The sequence below is a fragment of the Neomonachus schauinslandi genome, chromosome 13 (assembly GCF_002201575.2).
Source record: "Neomonachus schauinslandi chromosome 13, ASM220157v2, whole genome shotgun sequence".
In the NCBI taxonomy this organism is placed as follows: domain Eukaryota; kingdom Metazoa; phylum Chordata; class Mammalia; order Carnivora; family Phocidae; genus Neomonachus; species Neomonachus schauinslandi.
This window is the reverse complement of record NC_058415.1, coordinates 83,190,573-83,208,159: the sequence shown is the minus strand read 5'-3', so window position 1 is coordinate 83,208,159 and position 17,587 is coordinate 83,190,573. Positions and strand designations below refer to the sequence as shown.

The 17,587-nt window shown below is 38.2% G+C and overlaps 1 protein-coding gene across 1 annotated transcript in view; it reads left to right on the top strand.

The window, feature by feature from the left end:
* The first annotated feature begins 66 nt into the window (after positions 1 to 66).
* NR6A1 (nuclear receptor subfamily 6 group A member 1) overlaps positions 67 to 17,587 on the top strand; it is a 54,994-nt gene continuing 37,473 nt past the window's right edge. Inside the window, exon 1 of the mRNA XM_044920429.1 lies at positions 67 to 145. Coding sequence (XP_044776364.1) covers positions 67 to 145 — 79 coding nt within the window. The remainder of the gene's footprint in view (positions 146 to 17,587) is intronic.

Genomic DNA, 17,587 nt, shown 5'->3' with positions numbered 1-17,587 from the left:
CTCTTGAAAGACATTTGAGTTATTTCTAGTTTGGGTTGATTATGAATAAAGCTGCTATAAACAGTCATGTACAAGTTTGAGTGTGAACCTAGGCTTTCATTTTTCTATGATGAATTACCTAAGTGTGGACTCAAAGGGTCATATGGTAAGTATATATTTAACTTTATAAGAACCAAGAGAAGTAGAGAGACCAGTAGTAGACCAAATGGTCATTTAAGTGGGAGATGGTAATAGCTTAAAGTAGTGCTAACAGTACTAGAGATGAAGAGTAGATTTGAGATCTGTTTTGGAGGGAGAATTGATAGGGTTTGCTGATGGTTTGGATGATGGAATATAAAAGTAAAGGGATTAAGGAGTGACTCCTAGATTTTAGGCTTGAACAGCTAATGGATATTGGTTTCAGTTAGTAAGATGAAGAAGATTACCAAGTATAGGAGGTAGGAATGGAATCTAGAATTATGTTTAATAAATTTAAGATGCCTGTTAGAAAGCTAAATGGAATGTTAAATAGGCAGTTTAGATATCGAAGTCTAAAACTCAAGGGGGGTTTTTGGTTAAAGTGTACTTTGGGGGAATTATCACAATATAGATGGAAGACTGAGTCCTTTAAAGAGAGAATATTGATAGGACTAACCCCTGAAGATATGCCAACATCTAGGAGTTCCAAAGATACTCAGTAAAAGAGATTGAGAAACTAGTAGTCTGAGAGAAAGTAGGAAAACGTCAAGAGTGGTATTCTGAAAGCCAAGGGAAGAAAGTGTTTCAAAAAGGAAAGAATTCAGATGCTTATCCAGTTTCTTTCATTCATTCAGCAAGCATTCCTGAGTACTTTCACTTTGTAAAACTCCATGGATAGACCCCACAGTGATTAGGACAGATAAAGTGCTGGTCCACATAGAGTTTACATAGATATCTTAAGGATTTCAGTGTGGAACTATATAGCAATTCTGAGGACCCATCTATATTCAATTCTGATACTTAAATTTCAGAAAGTTGCCTTGAACGCTTTAACACCCAAGATTGCGTAGTATTCCCAATTTCTGCAAAGAGTTAACAGTTTACCAGAATAGAAAGTTTGGTATGCAAATTCAGGTGATCCAGAATAGCAGCCATTGAGTGTTGTAGAGAGATAGGTCATCTAAAAGCCAAATGAAATGCAGAAGCAGCTTTGGTGTAGAGGTTACTAATGCAAACATGCGCAAGTTACTTTAATTCTCTGGACCTCAGGTTCTCCATCTGTGAAGTGAGAATGAGGAACTGGTGTATTTCTAAAGCCCCCTGTGGCTTTGCAATTTAATGACTGCATAATCCAGGATCAAGTAATCAGAGAAGTCACAAATGGCAAGATAGGTAATAACAAACACATCAACTCTCAGAGTTAGTAATATCCTCATCAGTGGAAGCTTCAGTAGCCAAATCAGTCTCTAATTCAGTGTTTTGACAGTGGAAGCGCAAGATTTTAACAGTTGAAAGCTATACTATAACGAAAGTCCCTAGGAGTCTCTTTGGAATAAAGGCAAAGACAATTTTGTGTATGCACACTTTCCTAAAGGAGATTTTGACAACTCTGGCTTAACTCTTTGGTATAATTCCACTGTGTATGTTTTTACCTCTCTAACAGGGACCTGTAAATTAAGCTCAAATTCATGGAAGATATTTCTTTTCTCTCTCTCTCTCTTTTTTAAGATTTTATTTTAAAGTAATCTCTACTCCCAATGTGGGGCTTGAATTTGCAACCCCAAGATCAAGAGTCTCATGCTCTATCAACTGAGCCAGCCAGGTGCCCCATGGAAGATATTTCTAAAAAGAGCTATGGACCCTGGATGGAGAAATAATAACCATAACATAATAAAATGCAACTACATCTTTGTTGTTCCACATCTTCATTTCTACAGGTCTTTTATATATTTTAATTCCTTCATTTTCACAACAATTCTGTAAGATGAGTATTTTTATCTTTATAGAGAAGGAAATTGAAGCTCAGAGAGATTATCACACAACTAAAATAGTGACTAGCTAGAATGCAAAGCTGGGGTTGCTTTTGCTTTTGACTTTATAATTACAGTAAAAATAAGATATACAAACAAAAAACTTGAAGGACAATTTATTACAAAAGCCCAATAAATAAATTTTTGGTTCTCTAACCCAAGTAGTAATCTCCAAAATTGAAGGAGTTATAGAGGGGAGCAATCATGCTGCTGAAGAAAGCGAGATATATGAAGCTACTCTATATATACCTCACTGGTAGGCAAACCCAGTAGGCCCCAGGCATGCCAGAGTTAGACATCACTCAGGTGAATTCCCATCTTTCTTCATAGGCACCCTGAACTTTAGAGCTTATATAGGGCACTTTCTTATATATTCCTATTTAGTCCTCATAGGAACTTTTCAGGGGGAATCACTGACCTGATTTTACTGATGAATATCCTGAGAGAAACTAGTGATGATATGATGATAGTAATAATAATAGCTCACATTTATTGAGCTTTTTAATTTTTATTTTATTTTTTTTTAGAGATTTTATTCATTTATTTGACACACAGAGACAGCTAGAGAGGGAACACAAGCAGGGGGAGCGGGAGAGGGAGAAGCAGGCCTCCTGGCAGAGCAGAGAGCCCGACATGGGGCTCGATCCCAGGACCCCAGGATCACGACCCGAGCCAAAGGCAGACGCTTAACGACTGAGCCACCCAGGCGCCCCTGAGCGTTTTTAAAAATTTATTTAGGGATTTTATTTTTTTCAGTAATCTCAGCATGGGGCTTGAACTTGCAACCCTGAGCTCAAGAGTCACATGCTCTACAAACTAAGCCAGCCAGGCACCCCTGTTAAGCATTTATTATGTGTCAGGAATTTTGCATGTTAACTCTGTGTTAAGCATATTACATGTATTAACTCAGTCCTTACAGAAACCTAGTGGTATAGGTCCTGTATATCCACCTTTTACAGATGAGGGAACTGAAGCAATATGACCATACATTTAATAAATGTAAAAGCTGAGATTTGAATCCACACAGCTTGACTTCATGGTTCATCCTCTTAATCACTGTATTTGCAGTAATTATTTCACAGTATATATAAGTAAGGTCATTATGCTGTCCACCTTAAATGTATATAGTGCTATATGTCAGTTACATCTCAGTAAAACTTGGGGAGGGGAGTATACATGTAAAAACATAGCTAAAAAAATTAAAATTTTGATATAAAAAATTACCCTTACTGTATTATTTTTTGATATATAGAGAAATGACTAGCCTAAGATCACAAGCCTAGCTTAATCCTTACCTATTTTGTATAAAAGTTGAAGTACAGATGTGGAATGTGGGTCTTGTGCTTCTGTTGATCATCCAAAGCTAGGAGGAAAAGCTCATACCATCTTAATAATCAGGACATCAGGGCAACTCAAACAAGGCAATAAACAGTCTTGTATTTGGTGCCAAGGCCTAAGCTTGCCATTACAGGATGTGAATGAGGCAGCTTAGCAGCAAAACATGAAAAAAAGCTGAGAGGCTTGAGTTCCTGTATACTTAGTACTGATCAATAACATTAATCCATCATCTTTTTATGCAGTCATATAGTGTATACTTTCACAGATACATTACAACTATCCTAAAGGTGATAGACTAGATTTATATTAATTAAAAACATATTGGGGCACTTGGCTGGCTCAGTCAGTGAAGCATGTGACTCATGATCTTGGTGTTGTGAGTTAAGCCCCACTTTGGGTGTAGACATTACTTAAAGAAATTAAAGAATCTTTAAAAAAGACAAAACAGGGGCACCTGGGTGGCTTAGTCCGTTAAACGTCCCACTCTTAGTTTCGGCTCAGATCATGATCTCTCAGGGTCATGAGATCCAGCCCCGCGTTGGGCTCTGTGCTCAGTGCACAGTCTGTTTGGGATTCTTTCCCTCTGCCCCTTCCCCTGCTTGCACGCTCTTGCTCTCTCCCTCTCTCTCTAATAAAATAAAATCTTTAGAAAAAAATAAAACATAGTATACCAAAGGGAGTAAGAAGAATAGACTCCCTCTCTGTTCTGTACTCATCAAGCCACAGTAGTTTTTTTTTTTTTTTAATTTCATTTTTAAGTAATCTCTACACCCAATGTGGGGCTCAGACTTACAACCCCAAGATCAAGAGTCACATGCTCTACCAGCTGAGCCAGCCAGGCACCCCAAGCCACAGTACATTCTGAACAATTTATTTTCATAGGATTCTTACAAGCAGGAACATGTCCAGAGGGAAAGGCAGATGACCAGTATGATAAGGGGACTAGAAATCATGTAACTATGTAAGTCACTTGTTGAGACTAGTGGTATTTAACTCCAAAGGCTATAAAACTCTTGGTGGAAAAGGGAGGAAGTAGGCTTGTTCAGGCTGGGAGTGTCCACATATTGAATTGAGACCAGTATGTTTTAATTACATATTTAAGCTTCAGGAGCCGTAGCAACTACTCTCAACCCTTATGAAGTCATAAGGTATAGCCCCTCTGCTTCACTTTATCCCACCCCTCATCACCACCACTACCACAGAGATGAGGATTCTCTCCTTTTCTGGAACAAGTCCATCTCATCAGTCACATTCACAGTTTCAGGCTCATCAGAAGCTAGTAATTTTGTGTCCTCATTATAATATCTTGGGGACCGAGAATTTCATTGAACCAACTTGAGCCATTGTCTTTTTGTAGTCCAGTTAGCAGTAGCCATTATCTCTTCTGCTCCATTCAGCTTATCTAGCAGTGTAAACCAGGTGCCTGACAGGCCACAGCAGTGGCTGTTCTCAAAGGAAAGAGGATTGGTGTGAGCTGAGTAGACAACCTAAAAGTTGTCTATTACAGTTTCTATTCTCTTACCGTACACTGCCTTCTGGCAATCTCATGCATGCCTACAGCCTCCCTACAGAAGACTCCCAAGTCAGTCTAACTCCAGAATTTCATGTTCTAGCATTCATCAAGGCCTTTCTCACCTCCCTCTATCTCAGATAACTACACTCCTCTAAAATACATTTAAATACCGACAGCCAGCAAGCCTCTTGGCCTATACTGTTCCCTCTGGCTGAAATTCCCTTTGACATACTTCTGCTCTAAGGCCCAGTTCAGGTGACACCTCTTCTAGATAATCTTTCAGCTTCCTCATCTAGCACTAGAATCACCCACTTCTCTGTGCCCAGTATACCTTCTCTTTCTAGTTTAGTGTTGACTGCTCTGTATTGAAATTATGGGAATGATGTCTGTCTCCTACACTATTGTGAGGTAATATGTGAATAGTGCAGAGGAACTCTCAAATGTTTATTCAGTGAATAAATGTCACAAGATGATTTGAAGCAAGAAGTAGTAATTATTACATAGTGAATCATTGTCTACTTTATTCTTCCAGCTTCAAAAATATGTACTTGTTTAGAGCTCTAGTGCATGGATCCAAGCTATCTATTAATGAAATATCTGTATGTTTGTATTTTTTCAGAGAAGACTTTCCAGGCTCAACCAACTCTTATTTTTCCCTAAATGAATAAGGGATCCTTAAAAGGTCCCAGTAGCAATCCAAATAGGACAAACCACAGATTACCAGGTTATCTCTATCTGGAAAACCTGAATTTACAGGAATATGAAAACTGTTTCACCACAAATAGAAACTTTATTCCTAATTTGAAGGTTCCTACACGTAAGAGATAGAAAGGAACTAGGGACTGTGGTCTGAATTTTTATTTTCTTGGCCCCACCTGTTGAATGATGGGGTAGCATTTTCCCTGGATTCATTTCCTGTGGCTTCAGCTAATTGTAATTTGTGAACCATTTCATCTTTGTTTTCAGGCCTAAGCAGTTAATGACGGTAACATTTTCTTTGTTGTTGTTGTTGTTTTTTAAAGTAAGCTCTACAGGGGCACCTGGGTGGCTCAGTTGTTAAGCATCTGCCTTCAGCTCAGGTCATGATCCCAGGGTCCTGGGATCAAGCCCCGCATGGGGCTCCTGGCTCAGCGGGAAGCCTGCTTCTCCCTCTCCCACTCCCCCTGCTTGTATTCCCTCTCTCGCTGTGTCTCTCTCTGTCAAATAAATAAATAAAATCTTTAAAAATGAATAAATAAGTAAAAATAAAGGAAGCTCTACAGTCAGCAGGGGTCTCAAACTCACAACCCCAAGTTCAAGAGTTGCGTGCTCCACTAACTGAGCCAGCCAGGCACCCCTCTTTTTCTTTTTCCCATCTTTTATTTGGTGACCTGTAAGGATAACTCCTAAACATTCAGTTCATACCAATCTTGTGAATTGCTCACTTGTTTTCATTCAACTGATAATACTTTTTAGAAATGTCCTCTGAGGTACTCCACATGTGGCCTCTGGAAATTGATTTTTATAGTGGTTTGTGCAGCAGACGAGAATTCTTAGGATTTTCACTTATTTCTGTTTAAATTCTATGTTTTCAGATGAAATTTTGAGGGTACCTCTTCCTAATTTCAAGGACTTCATTTCAGATGGTGGTGACCAATGAAACTGAGTGGAGTCAGTAGTACTTAGAAGAATGTGCAGCTGATCAGAGGAGTTAGAACCAGTAATCCAGTTGAAATTGTTTTAAATACCCTTTGTTTTAAATACCTTTTAGCTAGGCAAGTTCCAAATTGCCTTAGTTGTCAGTATAATTTTGGCCAAGTAAGCAGCTGTACTCTCCATTTCCTAAATCTGGCCTTCATCACAGTCTGAAAAGCAGGTTTTGATAAAAATCAGTTCCAGTTGTAATTTGCGTAACCTGAGCCCTTGGAATGAGTAAAATGTCCTTCTTGGGGTGGGGGAGGTATTTTTGTAAGAGTGGGTCTGAGAGGAGAGATGAGCCCAAGAGAAATTTTGTAACAGGCTTTCTTCTATACTTACCCAAATTAAAGTAGAACTAGTTGCTATGTGGAGGTAACTAAGTGATCACTCACAGGATGGTAAGAATACATCTAGTTAGTTCTTTGTTGTGACTCCTGTTGTTTCTTTGGTTTGGGGGAAGAAAAGGCAGCAGTTAACACTGAGGCTCAATTTTGATATATACCATCCTTCTCTTTCTGCACCCTACCTCTATAGGAGTTAGTTTCGTTTAGTGGGAGGTCTGTCTTTGGAAAAGTAGTAAGGTTGTAGTAAGGTCGAAATAGCTCCATCACTTAACTCACTTTGTGACCTTGGGTGAATCACTTTACTTTTCTGACGTGCCCAAGTAACTTATCTTTTTCCTAATAAAAATAAAATAATAAGAAAGATTTAAATATTAAACTTTTTTTTCATATAGGTTTTTATTTTGAACATATGTCTGAATTATAGTTCATTCTTCTCTTAAAAGCCTTTGTTCTTGGGGCGCCTGGCTGTCTCAGTCGTTGGAGCATGAGACTCTTGATCTCGGAGTTGTAAGTTTGAGCCCCAGGTTGAGTGTAGAGATTACTTAAAAATAAAATCTTAGGGGCGCCTGGGTGGCTCAGTTGTTTAAGTGTCTGCCTTGGGCTGAGGTCATGATCCCGGGGTCTGGGATCGAGCCCCATATCAGGCTCCCTGCTCAGTGGGGAGCCTGCTTCTCCCTCTCCCTCTGCAGCTCCCCAGCTTGTGCTCTTGCGTGCACGCGTGCTCTCTCTGTCTCTCTGTCAAGTAAGTAAAGTCTTAAAAAATAAAAAAAAAGCCTTTGTTCTTTTTTTTTTTTTTTAAGATTATTTATTTGACAGAGAGAGACACAGCGAGAGAGGGAACACAAGCAGGGGGAGTGGGAGAGGGAGAAGCAGGCTTCCCGCCGAGCAGGGAGCCCGATGCGGGGCTCGATGCGGGGCTTGATGCGGGGCTTGATGCGGGGCTCGATCCCAGAACCCTGGGATCATGACCTGAGCCGAAGGCAGACGCTTAACGACTGAGCCACCCAGGCGCCCCAAAAGCCTTTGTTCTTATGCTTATCTTCTTTAAATGCATATGAATCTCCCCTAGTTAAAAAAATTAACATCTGTTTAAAAGCTGTTGCTTCTTCCTACAATATGTTCTTCTATTACTTTTAAATGGAGTGACACTACTCAGTAAAACACTGCTTGTTTTATTTATTTACCACTCAGCAATTTTTGTTTAAGATTTTATTTTTTAAGTAATCTCTACACCCGGTGTAAGGCTTGAATTTACAACCCTGAGATCAAGAGTCACATGCTCTTCTGCCTCAGCCAGTCAGGCGCCTCACTACTCGCCTGTTTTTAACTCAGTATGATTTTTGTTCTAATCAGTTTACTGAAAATTTTATTAGTGGTGACCTTTTGAGCCTTTTCTTCTTCCTCACACTTTCTGACCTGCATTGCATTTGACAGTACTCTCTTCTTTATGAAACCCTTTTGTTTCTTATCTTTCTCTTAATCGTGGATTTATATTCCACCTGTGTCTTATTTGATCATGTAATCTCACTTCATTCCCTAACTTATTACCTTCCCCTATATCTCATAGAGTTCTAATCTATTGACATAGCTTTAATTTTTCCATGTGTTGACTCCCAGATTTTTCATCCTAGCTTTAATCATTGTCCTCTAAATAACTACCTTTGAAATATTTCTACTTGACTCACCTATCATCCTCTCTTAAACTAAAGAGAGGATGATTTTGTCCCTCACACAGCTTTTACTTTCCTCTTTTCTTTTAGTGATACCACATTTCTCACAGCCACCTTGGTGTAGAACCTCAAGTTCATTTTTGACCCTTTTCCCATTCCTGTTACCCATAGCCCATGCCATTCATCTTGTCGCAACCTGCACATCATTGTGAGATTGATATTCCTAAAATACTACTGTGATCCAGACATATCTCCATTTAAAAAATCTCAGTATTCTTTTTTTTTTTTAAGATTTTATTGATTTATTTGAGAGAGAGAGCACAGGTGGCGGTGGGGAGCAGAGGGAGAGGGAGAAGCAGACTCCCCGTTGAGCAGGGTGCCCAGTGTGGGCTCCATTCCAGGACCTGATCCCAAGACCCTGAGATTATGACCTGAGCTGAAGGCAGATGCTTAACCGACTGAGCCACCCAGGCACCTCTAAAAATCTCAGTAGTCTTTTTATCAGTAGGATAAAATAAATTACAATCTGGGGTGCCTGGGTGGCTCAGTCGGTTAAGCAGCTGCCTTCGGCTTAGGTCATGATCCTGGGGTCCTGGGATCAAGCCCCACGTCCGGCTCCCTGCTCAGCAGAGAGCCTGCTTCTCCCTCTCCCTCTGCCTGCCACTCTGCCTACTTGTGCTCTCTCTTTCTCTGTCAAATAAATAAATAAAATCTTTAAAAATAAATAAATAAATAAATTACAGTCTATTCCAAACAGTTTTCTAGACTTCTCTCTGACCATTCTTCTATAAGATCTCTCTGCTTAATTATATATCTACGTAGTTTGCCCAAACACACCTTATATTTGTTTTCCTTTTTTTTTTTTTTTTTCATTGATTCCTTTCCCTTACCTGAAGTGCCCTGTTATCTTTTGTTTTCAACTTTGTTTACTGTGAAATATAACCCTTGGGGAAAAGTACATAAAACACAATTTTACAGCTTAATGAATTAATGTAAAGCAAGCATCACCCAAGTCAAGAAATAGAACATTGCCAGGATTCAAAAATTCCTCTCCACTCCAGCACTATTCTCTATATGTCTCTTTATTGTTCGAGCCTGTTTTTATTGTTGTTTTTATTGTTTTAAGTTATTTAATATGAATGGAATCCTATGAATAGTTTGTTTTTGGGGGTTTTTATTTGATCTGGCTTCTTTTACCTAACAGTGCTTGTGCTAGTCATCCATGTTGTTGCAGTAGCTCAGATACTTTTACAGCTGTATAGTATTACATTGTATGAATGACACTGTTTATCTCTAGTGGTACTGATAAATACTTGCATTTTTTTTTTTAAGATTTCATTTATTTGAGAGAGAAAAAGAGCAAGTGTGAGCATGAGCTGGGGGGGAGGGACAGAGGGGAGAGGGCGAAGCAGACTCCCCACTGAGCAGGGAGCCTGTGGGGCTCATCCCAGGACCCCAGGATCACACGACCTGAACCGAAGGCAGACACTCAACTGACTGAGCCACCCAGGCGCCCCATATTTGGGTTATTTTTAATTGCGGCTTTGACAAAGCTTGTCATTATGAACATCCTCAAATTTGTCCATTCATACACATGTGCATGCATTTCTGTTGGGTCATATATAACTGGGAATGGGTCATAAGAGAGGTATATCTTCAACATTAATAATGACACACTGTTTTATATAGTAGTTGTACCAATAAACACTTCTACCAATAACATATGAAAGTTAGTTTTTCCAAAATTGCCACCATAACTTGAAGTCTTTTTTTTTTTAGCCATTAGTATGTCATTGTGGTTTTAATTTGCATAGCCTTGATTACTAATAGGTTTGAACATCTTTTCTTAAGTTTATTGATGATGTGGATAGTCTCCTCTGTGAAATGCTTGTTCAGGTTTCTTGCCCAATTTTCTACTGGTTTGCATTTCTCTTAATGCTATATAGGAGTTTTACATATTTTGAATATGAGCTCTTTGTAGGTTGTATGTATTGCATATATCTTCTTGCACAGTGTGGCTTGCCTTTTCACTCTCTGAACATTCTTCATTTTATTTATTTTTTTATTTTTTAAAAGATTTTATTTATTTTTTTGTCAGAGAGAGCACAAGCAGGGGGAGCGGCAGGCAGAGAAGGTACAGGGAGAAGCAGGCTTCCTGCCAAGCAAGAAGCCCGATGCGGGACTCGATCCCAGAACCCTGGGATCACGACCCGAGTCGAAGGCAGACGTTCAACCAGCTGAGCCACCTAGGTGTCCCATGAACATTCTTCATTTTAATGTAGTCTAATTTTATTAAAGTTTTCCTTTATGCTTAGTGCTTTTTGTGGACTATTTTAAAAATCTCTTCCTAACCCAAGATCGTGAAGATCTGTTTTTATTATCTTCTGAGAGGTATATTATTTTGCTTTTGGTATTTGGGTCTTTAGTCTAGTTGCAATTAAATATTTTGCGTGGTGTGAGGTAGGGTCAAGTTTAATTTTCTTTCCTTGTAGATTAATTGTCCCAACACTGTTCACTGAAAAGACTTGTCTTTTCCTCACTGCTCTGCAGTGCCACCTTTGTCGTAAATTAAGTATCCCATTACGTGCCTAGTTATGTTGTGGTATGGTATGTCTTCATTCAGTTCCTTTGGTCTGTCTATCCCTGAGCCAATAAAACATCATCTTAATTACCATAGCTTTAAAATGAATATTGATATATGGTGAAGTCTTATTTTTCTTAAATATCTGTGCTGTTTTTGTTCTTTTGCTTTTCCCACATACATTTTACAATTAGCTCAAGTTATACATGAACACACAGAGTTGGGATTTCACTTTATCTATTGATCTTTACAGTAATAACTTGCAGTCTGTGAGCATAGTCTTCCTCTCCAGTTACTGAACATCCTCCATTTATCTTAGAAATATTTTATATTAATTGTTTTACAGTTTCTCCATAGAAATCTTACATGTCTTTACTGGGTTGTATCCTATTTTTTTTTTTTTTTTTGGTACTGTTGTAAGTGGCATCTTTTAAAATTTTCATCTCTTTGTGGATGGTATAGAAATATGGCTAGTTTTTGTATATTTCTCATTTCACTGTGCATTCTAGAACCTCCAGTACTTCCACTTTGGAATGAAGGTGTTGACAACGGACCAGCCTTGTCTTACTTCCAATCTGAAAAGAAAAACTTTTTGTAAGCATTTCACCATTAAGTGTGATACTTGGTATAGGTTTCTTTCGATAATCTTTATTATATTAAGCAAGTTTTTTCTTATTCCTAGTTTGCTAAGAGTTGAACAATAATAATGTTGAAATCTATCAAAGACTTTTTTTTAACTAAAGCATTATTTATTGCTTTTGTTTAAGGTGGATTTTTTTAAAACAAAGTACAAAATATTTCAGAAAGTTGCGAATTTTTATCAGGTTCTAATCTTACAGAAAACTTGTCTTTAACAACAGTAGCACAACTAACATTGATTGTGTGTTTACTATATATTAGGCATTGTATTCAGCAGTTTAGTTTAGTGTGAAAGGTCTCAGATCCTGGTGCAAGATTGTCTGCTTAGAATCCTGGCTCCCCTGCCTATTAGCCAGGGGACTTGGGGCATAGTTCTTATTCTATGTCTGTCTCAATTTTTTTCATCTGCAAAATGGAGGTAATAATAGTATCTACTACATAGAATTGTGAGGAAAGAGTGAATTATGTGTGATGCTTAAAGAACAGAACTTGTTGCATAGTACCAGGGTACATGTTATTATCATTGTAACCTATATTATTTATTACCTAGTAAGTCCATGAAGTGAGTACTATGGTTATCTCTGTTTTTCAGTTGATAGAGAGACTTCGAGAACTGAGATATGTGCCCACAGTTACAGAGCTAGGAAGTGGCAGTGCTGGAATTCATACTCACTGTGTCTTAACTACCAAGCCAGTGTATTTCAAACTTTTTACACTTTTACATATTTCATTTATTTATTCAACAAAATTAGCATCTTCTCTGTAGCAGTCGTGGTGCCAGATGTTACTGTTAATGTCTGTGATTGACGCTTAACCTGCAATGCAACTTTGGTTAGGTATAAATAAGGGGTCCTGCCACTCTTATAAAACAAGAACCTAAGTATTGTAAGATTCTGGTCAGATTAATGAACAGATTAGTTTAATGAATGTCTTTGTTCTCATTTACTTACTGTTCTTGCTAAATGATGTAGAGATGGGAACATCCATTTATTTGAGCAGACACTTGTCAGTGTGCTCTGAAGAGATCTTCTAGGGCTCTGTACCTGATGCCGATTGTTATTGATTTTCTACACCAACCATGTCAGCTGCTTTATTCATCATTTTCATTATTTCATTTGAATTTGACATATCTGCCTCTAAAAATTAATGTGTGTCCATAGAGACCCCAACTGAGCTCTGCATTTACCCTTATCTATCTCATCAGGAGTGTTAAAATTTGAAGAAATGAAACTTAATGTAATAGTTCTTGTTACCTGCACTAGAATAATTACTGGTTTAAAAAAAATTCTCGGGATGCCTGGGTGGCTTGGTTGGTTAAGCGTCTGCCGTCGGCTCAGGTCGTGATCCTGGAGTCCTGGGATCCAGCAGGGGGTCCACTTCTCCCTCTGCCCTCACCCACTCATGCTCTCTCTCTCAAATAAAATCTTTTTAAAAAATTCTTAAGATTATTTCTAAGGTTTGAAAAACTAGCAAAGACATACGTTATCTTTTTTCTAATATTGCTTATGTATGGTTACATTTATTTATCATGAATAACCAGCAAGTTCCTTTTAGAATATTGCACAGGAACAAAATTGTGGGCAGGTCATGACTCTTTCACGTATAGAGGGGTAGGACATAATCTGATAATATATCTGTGGACATTTCTGTGTAACTCATCTTGATAGTCTTGCTAAAGTTTAATGAACTATATTGTCTGTTTTAGAAAGGAATGAGATTCTTCTCAGAGGAAACCCAAGTTGGAGAGAGGTTTCCAGCTCCATTTAAGACATGACTATATCCCAATTGTTTCTTCTTCCTTTACCCTCCTCTGCCTTCATTTGTCTAACTGGTAATCATACTTCAGAGCTCACCTCCTAGGAAATTTGTCATTACGGTCTCCTGCCACCAGACTAACTGAATAATCCTCTTCTGTGCTAATTTCTTAAAGTTTTTTTTAGGTTAAAAAAAAAGAAAAAAAGGCAGTTAAGCAATAATAATAGTGTCTAGTACTTAGGAGTTTACAAAGCTGTTTCATTCTAATACCATGAGGAATCTAGAGCTCCATGTCATTTATAGGCAATCTGTTAATTCCTTGATTCTTATAACAGTTATTTGAAGAAGGTACCATATTATCCACATTTTATAGACTAGAAACTCAGGTACCTCTGGAGAGGTTAAGAAACTTTCCAAGGTAACATAGCTAGCAATTGACAGCCTAGATTTGAGCCCAAGAGTCTAACTCTAAAGCCCAAGTTCTTAGTCTCTATGTTCTACTGCTTATGTTCAAGAGATTTGGAGAGCTGACAGTTGTCTCTTTCCTTTCCATCCCTGGGTTGAGATTTACCTTGCCATAGACCCTGAGATCAACTCGACCTCCCCGTCCAACCCCATTCTCCTGACTGCCAGGCTGATCTATCTATTCACCTAGTCTCAATCTTTTCAATTAAAGTTTAAAGTTCTTTAAAAACTGTCTTAGTTTCCACCCTTCTCTCTTCTTTTACTCTTGGGGACAGGGGCAAGAGAAAGATTCCAATAGTTTTTATTTTTAATGTTTGATTTTTCCCTTAATACATAAATTTTCAGAATAATGAATGGGTGTCCTAGCAACCTCCATGGTAACTAATGAGTTTTTTCTTTTTAATATTACTGTGAATGCATTGATTTTTATATTTGAAGTGTTTTAATTCATTGCTATCATTATTCTTTTTGATGCATAGGTTGCTCCATTTTAGGCCAGTGGGAGGCTTTTTATGTTGTTTCCTATATCCTTTTGACATGACCCCATTATTAGTCTTAGGTAGCACAACATTCAAACCTGGAATCAAACATTTCTCTAAGAAGTCTGGGCTCCTGTTTATAGAAAATGGTATTTTCAAAGTTCACTATCTGAGTCCTTCTAGTACTGCTGATCAAGATAAACATTCAGCTTCTCTGATAAATTAGTAAGTCTTCCCTCTCCTACAGTAATTTTTACCCATTGCTATTTTTGCAGATAGCAAACTACTTGTTCAGTTTCAAATACCTATCATTTTTCAAATCCTCAGCTTTTCATCAACTCCTCTGTCTCTTATCTTACTGACTTCTGAGCACTACAGTTCCTATGATCCATAGTCTCCAATTTGAAGTACTTATTTGCCTGATTTTCTTTCCATTGTGTTTTAGGTAGAATAATACAGATTAATGACAAAGAATTAATAGATTAACAGTGCTGAGTTAGGGACGGTTATGAACATTTCCTTTGTGTTAGTCTCACTCTTCAGAATGCTGTAGATGGTGTATGAATCTGAAATTTCAGTGAGTTATATGACACAGTCGTTTATGATATCCTTACAAATAAGATAGAGAAATGCAAGCCAAACTAGAGTGTCTACTGTAATTAAGAGACAAAGCTAACTGAGCATCTATTTCCAGAATGCTAATGGTTAAGTCAGATTGGAAAAGGGGCTCTTAACAGCTTGCTAAGGCCATATTCTGTATTGTTTTAAGGATGGAAATGAAAATAATCTAATACCATATATGGAGAAAAGGAGGTAGGAGAAATAACTAGTATACTGGATGGCAGGACTGGATCCCTAAAGATTTCAATAGGCCAGAATGACATACAGAATTTATTATCTAAAGATAAAATTGATCAAGGACAAATACAAAGTCCTACCTTTGGGTTCAACATTTACCTTTCCAAGAATGGAGTAAGAAAGACATGGGTTGAGGGCGCCTGGGTGGCTCAGTTGGTTAAGCGACTGCCTTCGGCTCAGGTCATGATCCCGGAGTCCTGGGATCGAGTCCCGCATCAGGCTCCCTGCTCAGCGAGGAGCCTGCTTCTCCCTCTGACCCTCCCCCCTCTCATGTACTCTCTCTCATTCTTGCTCTCTCAAATAAATAAATAAATCTTTAAAAAAAAAAAAAAAAAAAAGAAAGACATGGGTTGAGGCACCTGACTGGCTCAGTTGGTAAAGCATGCGACTCTTGATCTAGGGGTTGTGAATTTGAGCCCCATGTTGGGTGTAGAGATTACTTTCAAAATAAAAAATCTTTAAAAAAAACAAAAAGAACTTCGTGGGTTAATAGTATATGTGATAAATGCTTCAACCTTTAGATGTCTGTGAACCAGATATGAATTAAGTGTAGGGAGGGGATTGGAAATAAGAGGTATGGAATTCTAATTCCAGTTCTACTGCTGACTGGTTATGTAACCAAAATTAAAGTTCTTTACCTCATTAAGCTTCAGTTTGCCTATTATAAAATGTGTGGCATTTTTATAGCACCAGTAAGTATAAAATACGTTTGTTTACTGGTATTGATAGCTGAAGAAACATATAAACAAAGCTAATTGAGTCTTAAATTATATTAAGAACCACCGCACCCCCGCCCATCCCCATTCAGTTCTGGATACTTTAAGAGATTTTGATACTATATGATTCATTAAGAAGTAGGAGAAGAAAAAATTTACAGTTGGGAACCCCATTTACCTTTAAATCTCTGAATGGTTGATATATGAACTAGGTTAGATTATACATTTATTTTTTGCCCATGAGCACATAACTCAGGGCAGTGGGTTAACAGACTTTGGCTTAGTGTAAGAAAAAGCTTCTGAATCCTTAAAACTGTCTAAAATGAAATGAATGGAATGAAGTATCTTATTGAGTCACTAAAGATGTGCAAGTAGAGTGTGGAGCAACCCCTTGTTTTGGGATATCCTAGAGGGAATTCATGCCTTGGGTAAAGGTCTGCTCAAGGCAATTTCTAAGGTACTTTCTAACTCTAAGATTCCACGTTTCTGTAATATGGGGATAATGATACCTCTCGGTTACTGTGATGAATAAGTAAGGCCATCCATGTAAAAAGTTATTGAATGTTGCATGGGACACAGTCAGTACTCACTAAATGTTCTTTGTGGTATCTCTAAGACTAATCCTTGTCCTGGCCTGGTACAAGTGAGATAATGAATATAAACATGCTTTAAATATCCTTCAAGTCCTTTACAAGAATAGGAGATGCAGAAATCTATATCTGACATCTGGCAAGGCACCATTGGGACATTTTGCTTCAATTTATTCATTTAAAAGGGCTTGACTTTTTAACTTTTTTTTCCCAAGTAGGGAAGGGCCTGACTTACCTGCATATAGTATAGATAGATTTGCCTTGCTGTGGCTACAGCATGTGGTGATTAGGTTCATAGACTTTGGGGGTTCCAGCCCAGCTCCCATACTTACTAGCTGGTGACTGCTGGAAAGTGATATCACCTCATAAGCTTCAGTTTCCTCTTCTGTAAAATAAGGGTACCTTATTTTTTATGATTCACCACAATAACATGTTAAGTGCTTGGCACAGAACCTAGTACCCAAGTGGTCAATTAGCAATAGCTTCTCCTGTTTTTATGATCCTTTCCCACATGTTGTGAGGGAAGTTTGTAAAGTGCTTCTGTGAGAGGCTTTACAGTTGATTGGGAGAGGGCCTTTCTCCTGTACCTTTGAGAGACTTCCTTCTGAATTAGTTCCTGGTCTGTGGCATAAGCCAGTGCTCCTTATAGAAACAGAAAATGGCAGAAAGAATAGCTATGAAAGAGACGCAGTCACAGGACTCAAAGAAAATCCAATCTGTGCCCATTGGTGGAGAAATAGTCCCACCTCGACTTTGATCTCATCGTAGCCTTTTAAGTGCTCATGAAAAGAACAAGCAGTGTTACAAGACATAAGCAGATTCTTAATAGTTCTGTATTTGATTGTTGTTCAGTGGGTCCTTTGCCCTGGATCCAGATGCTGGACAGAATGCCATACGAATGCTTTCTGAAGAGGTTACTGAACTCCAGTTCTGATATTGGCAGATTAGGGTCAGCCACTTCCTAAATGGACAAG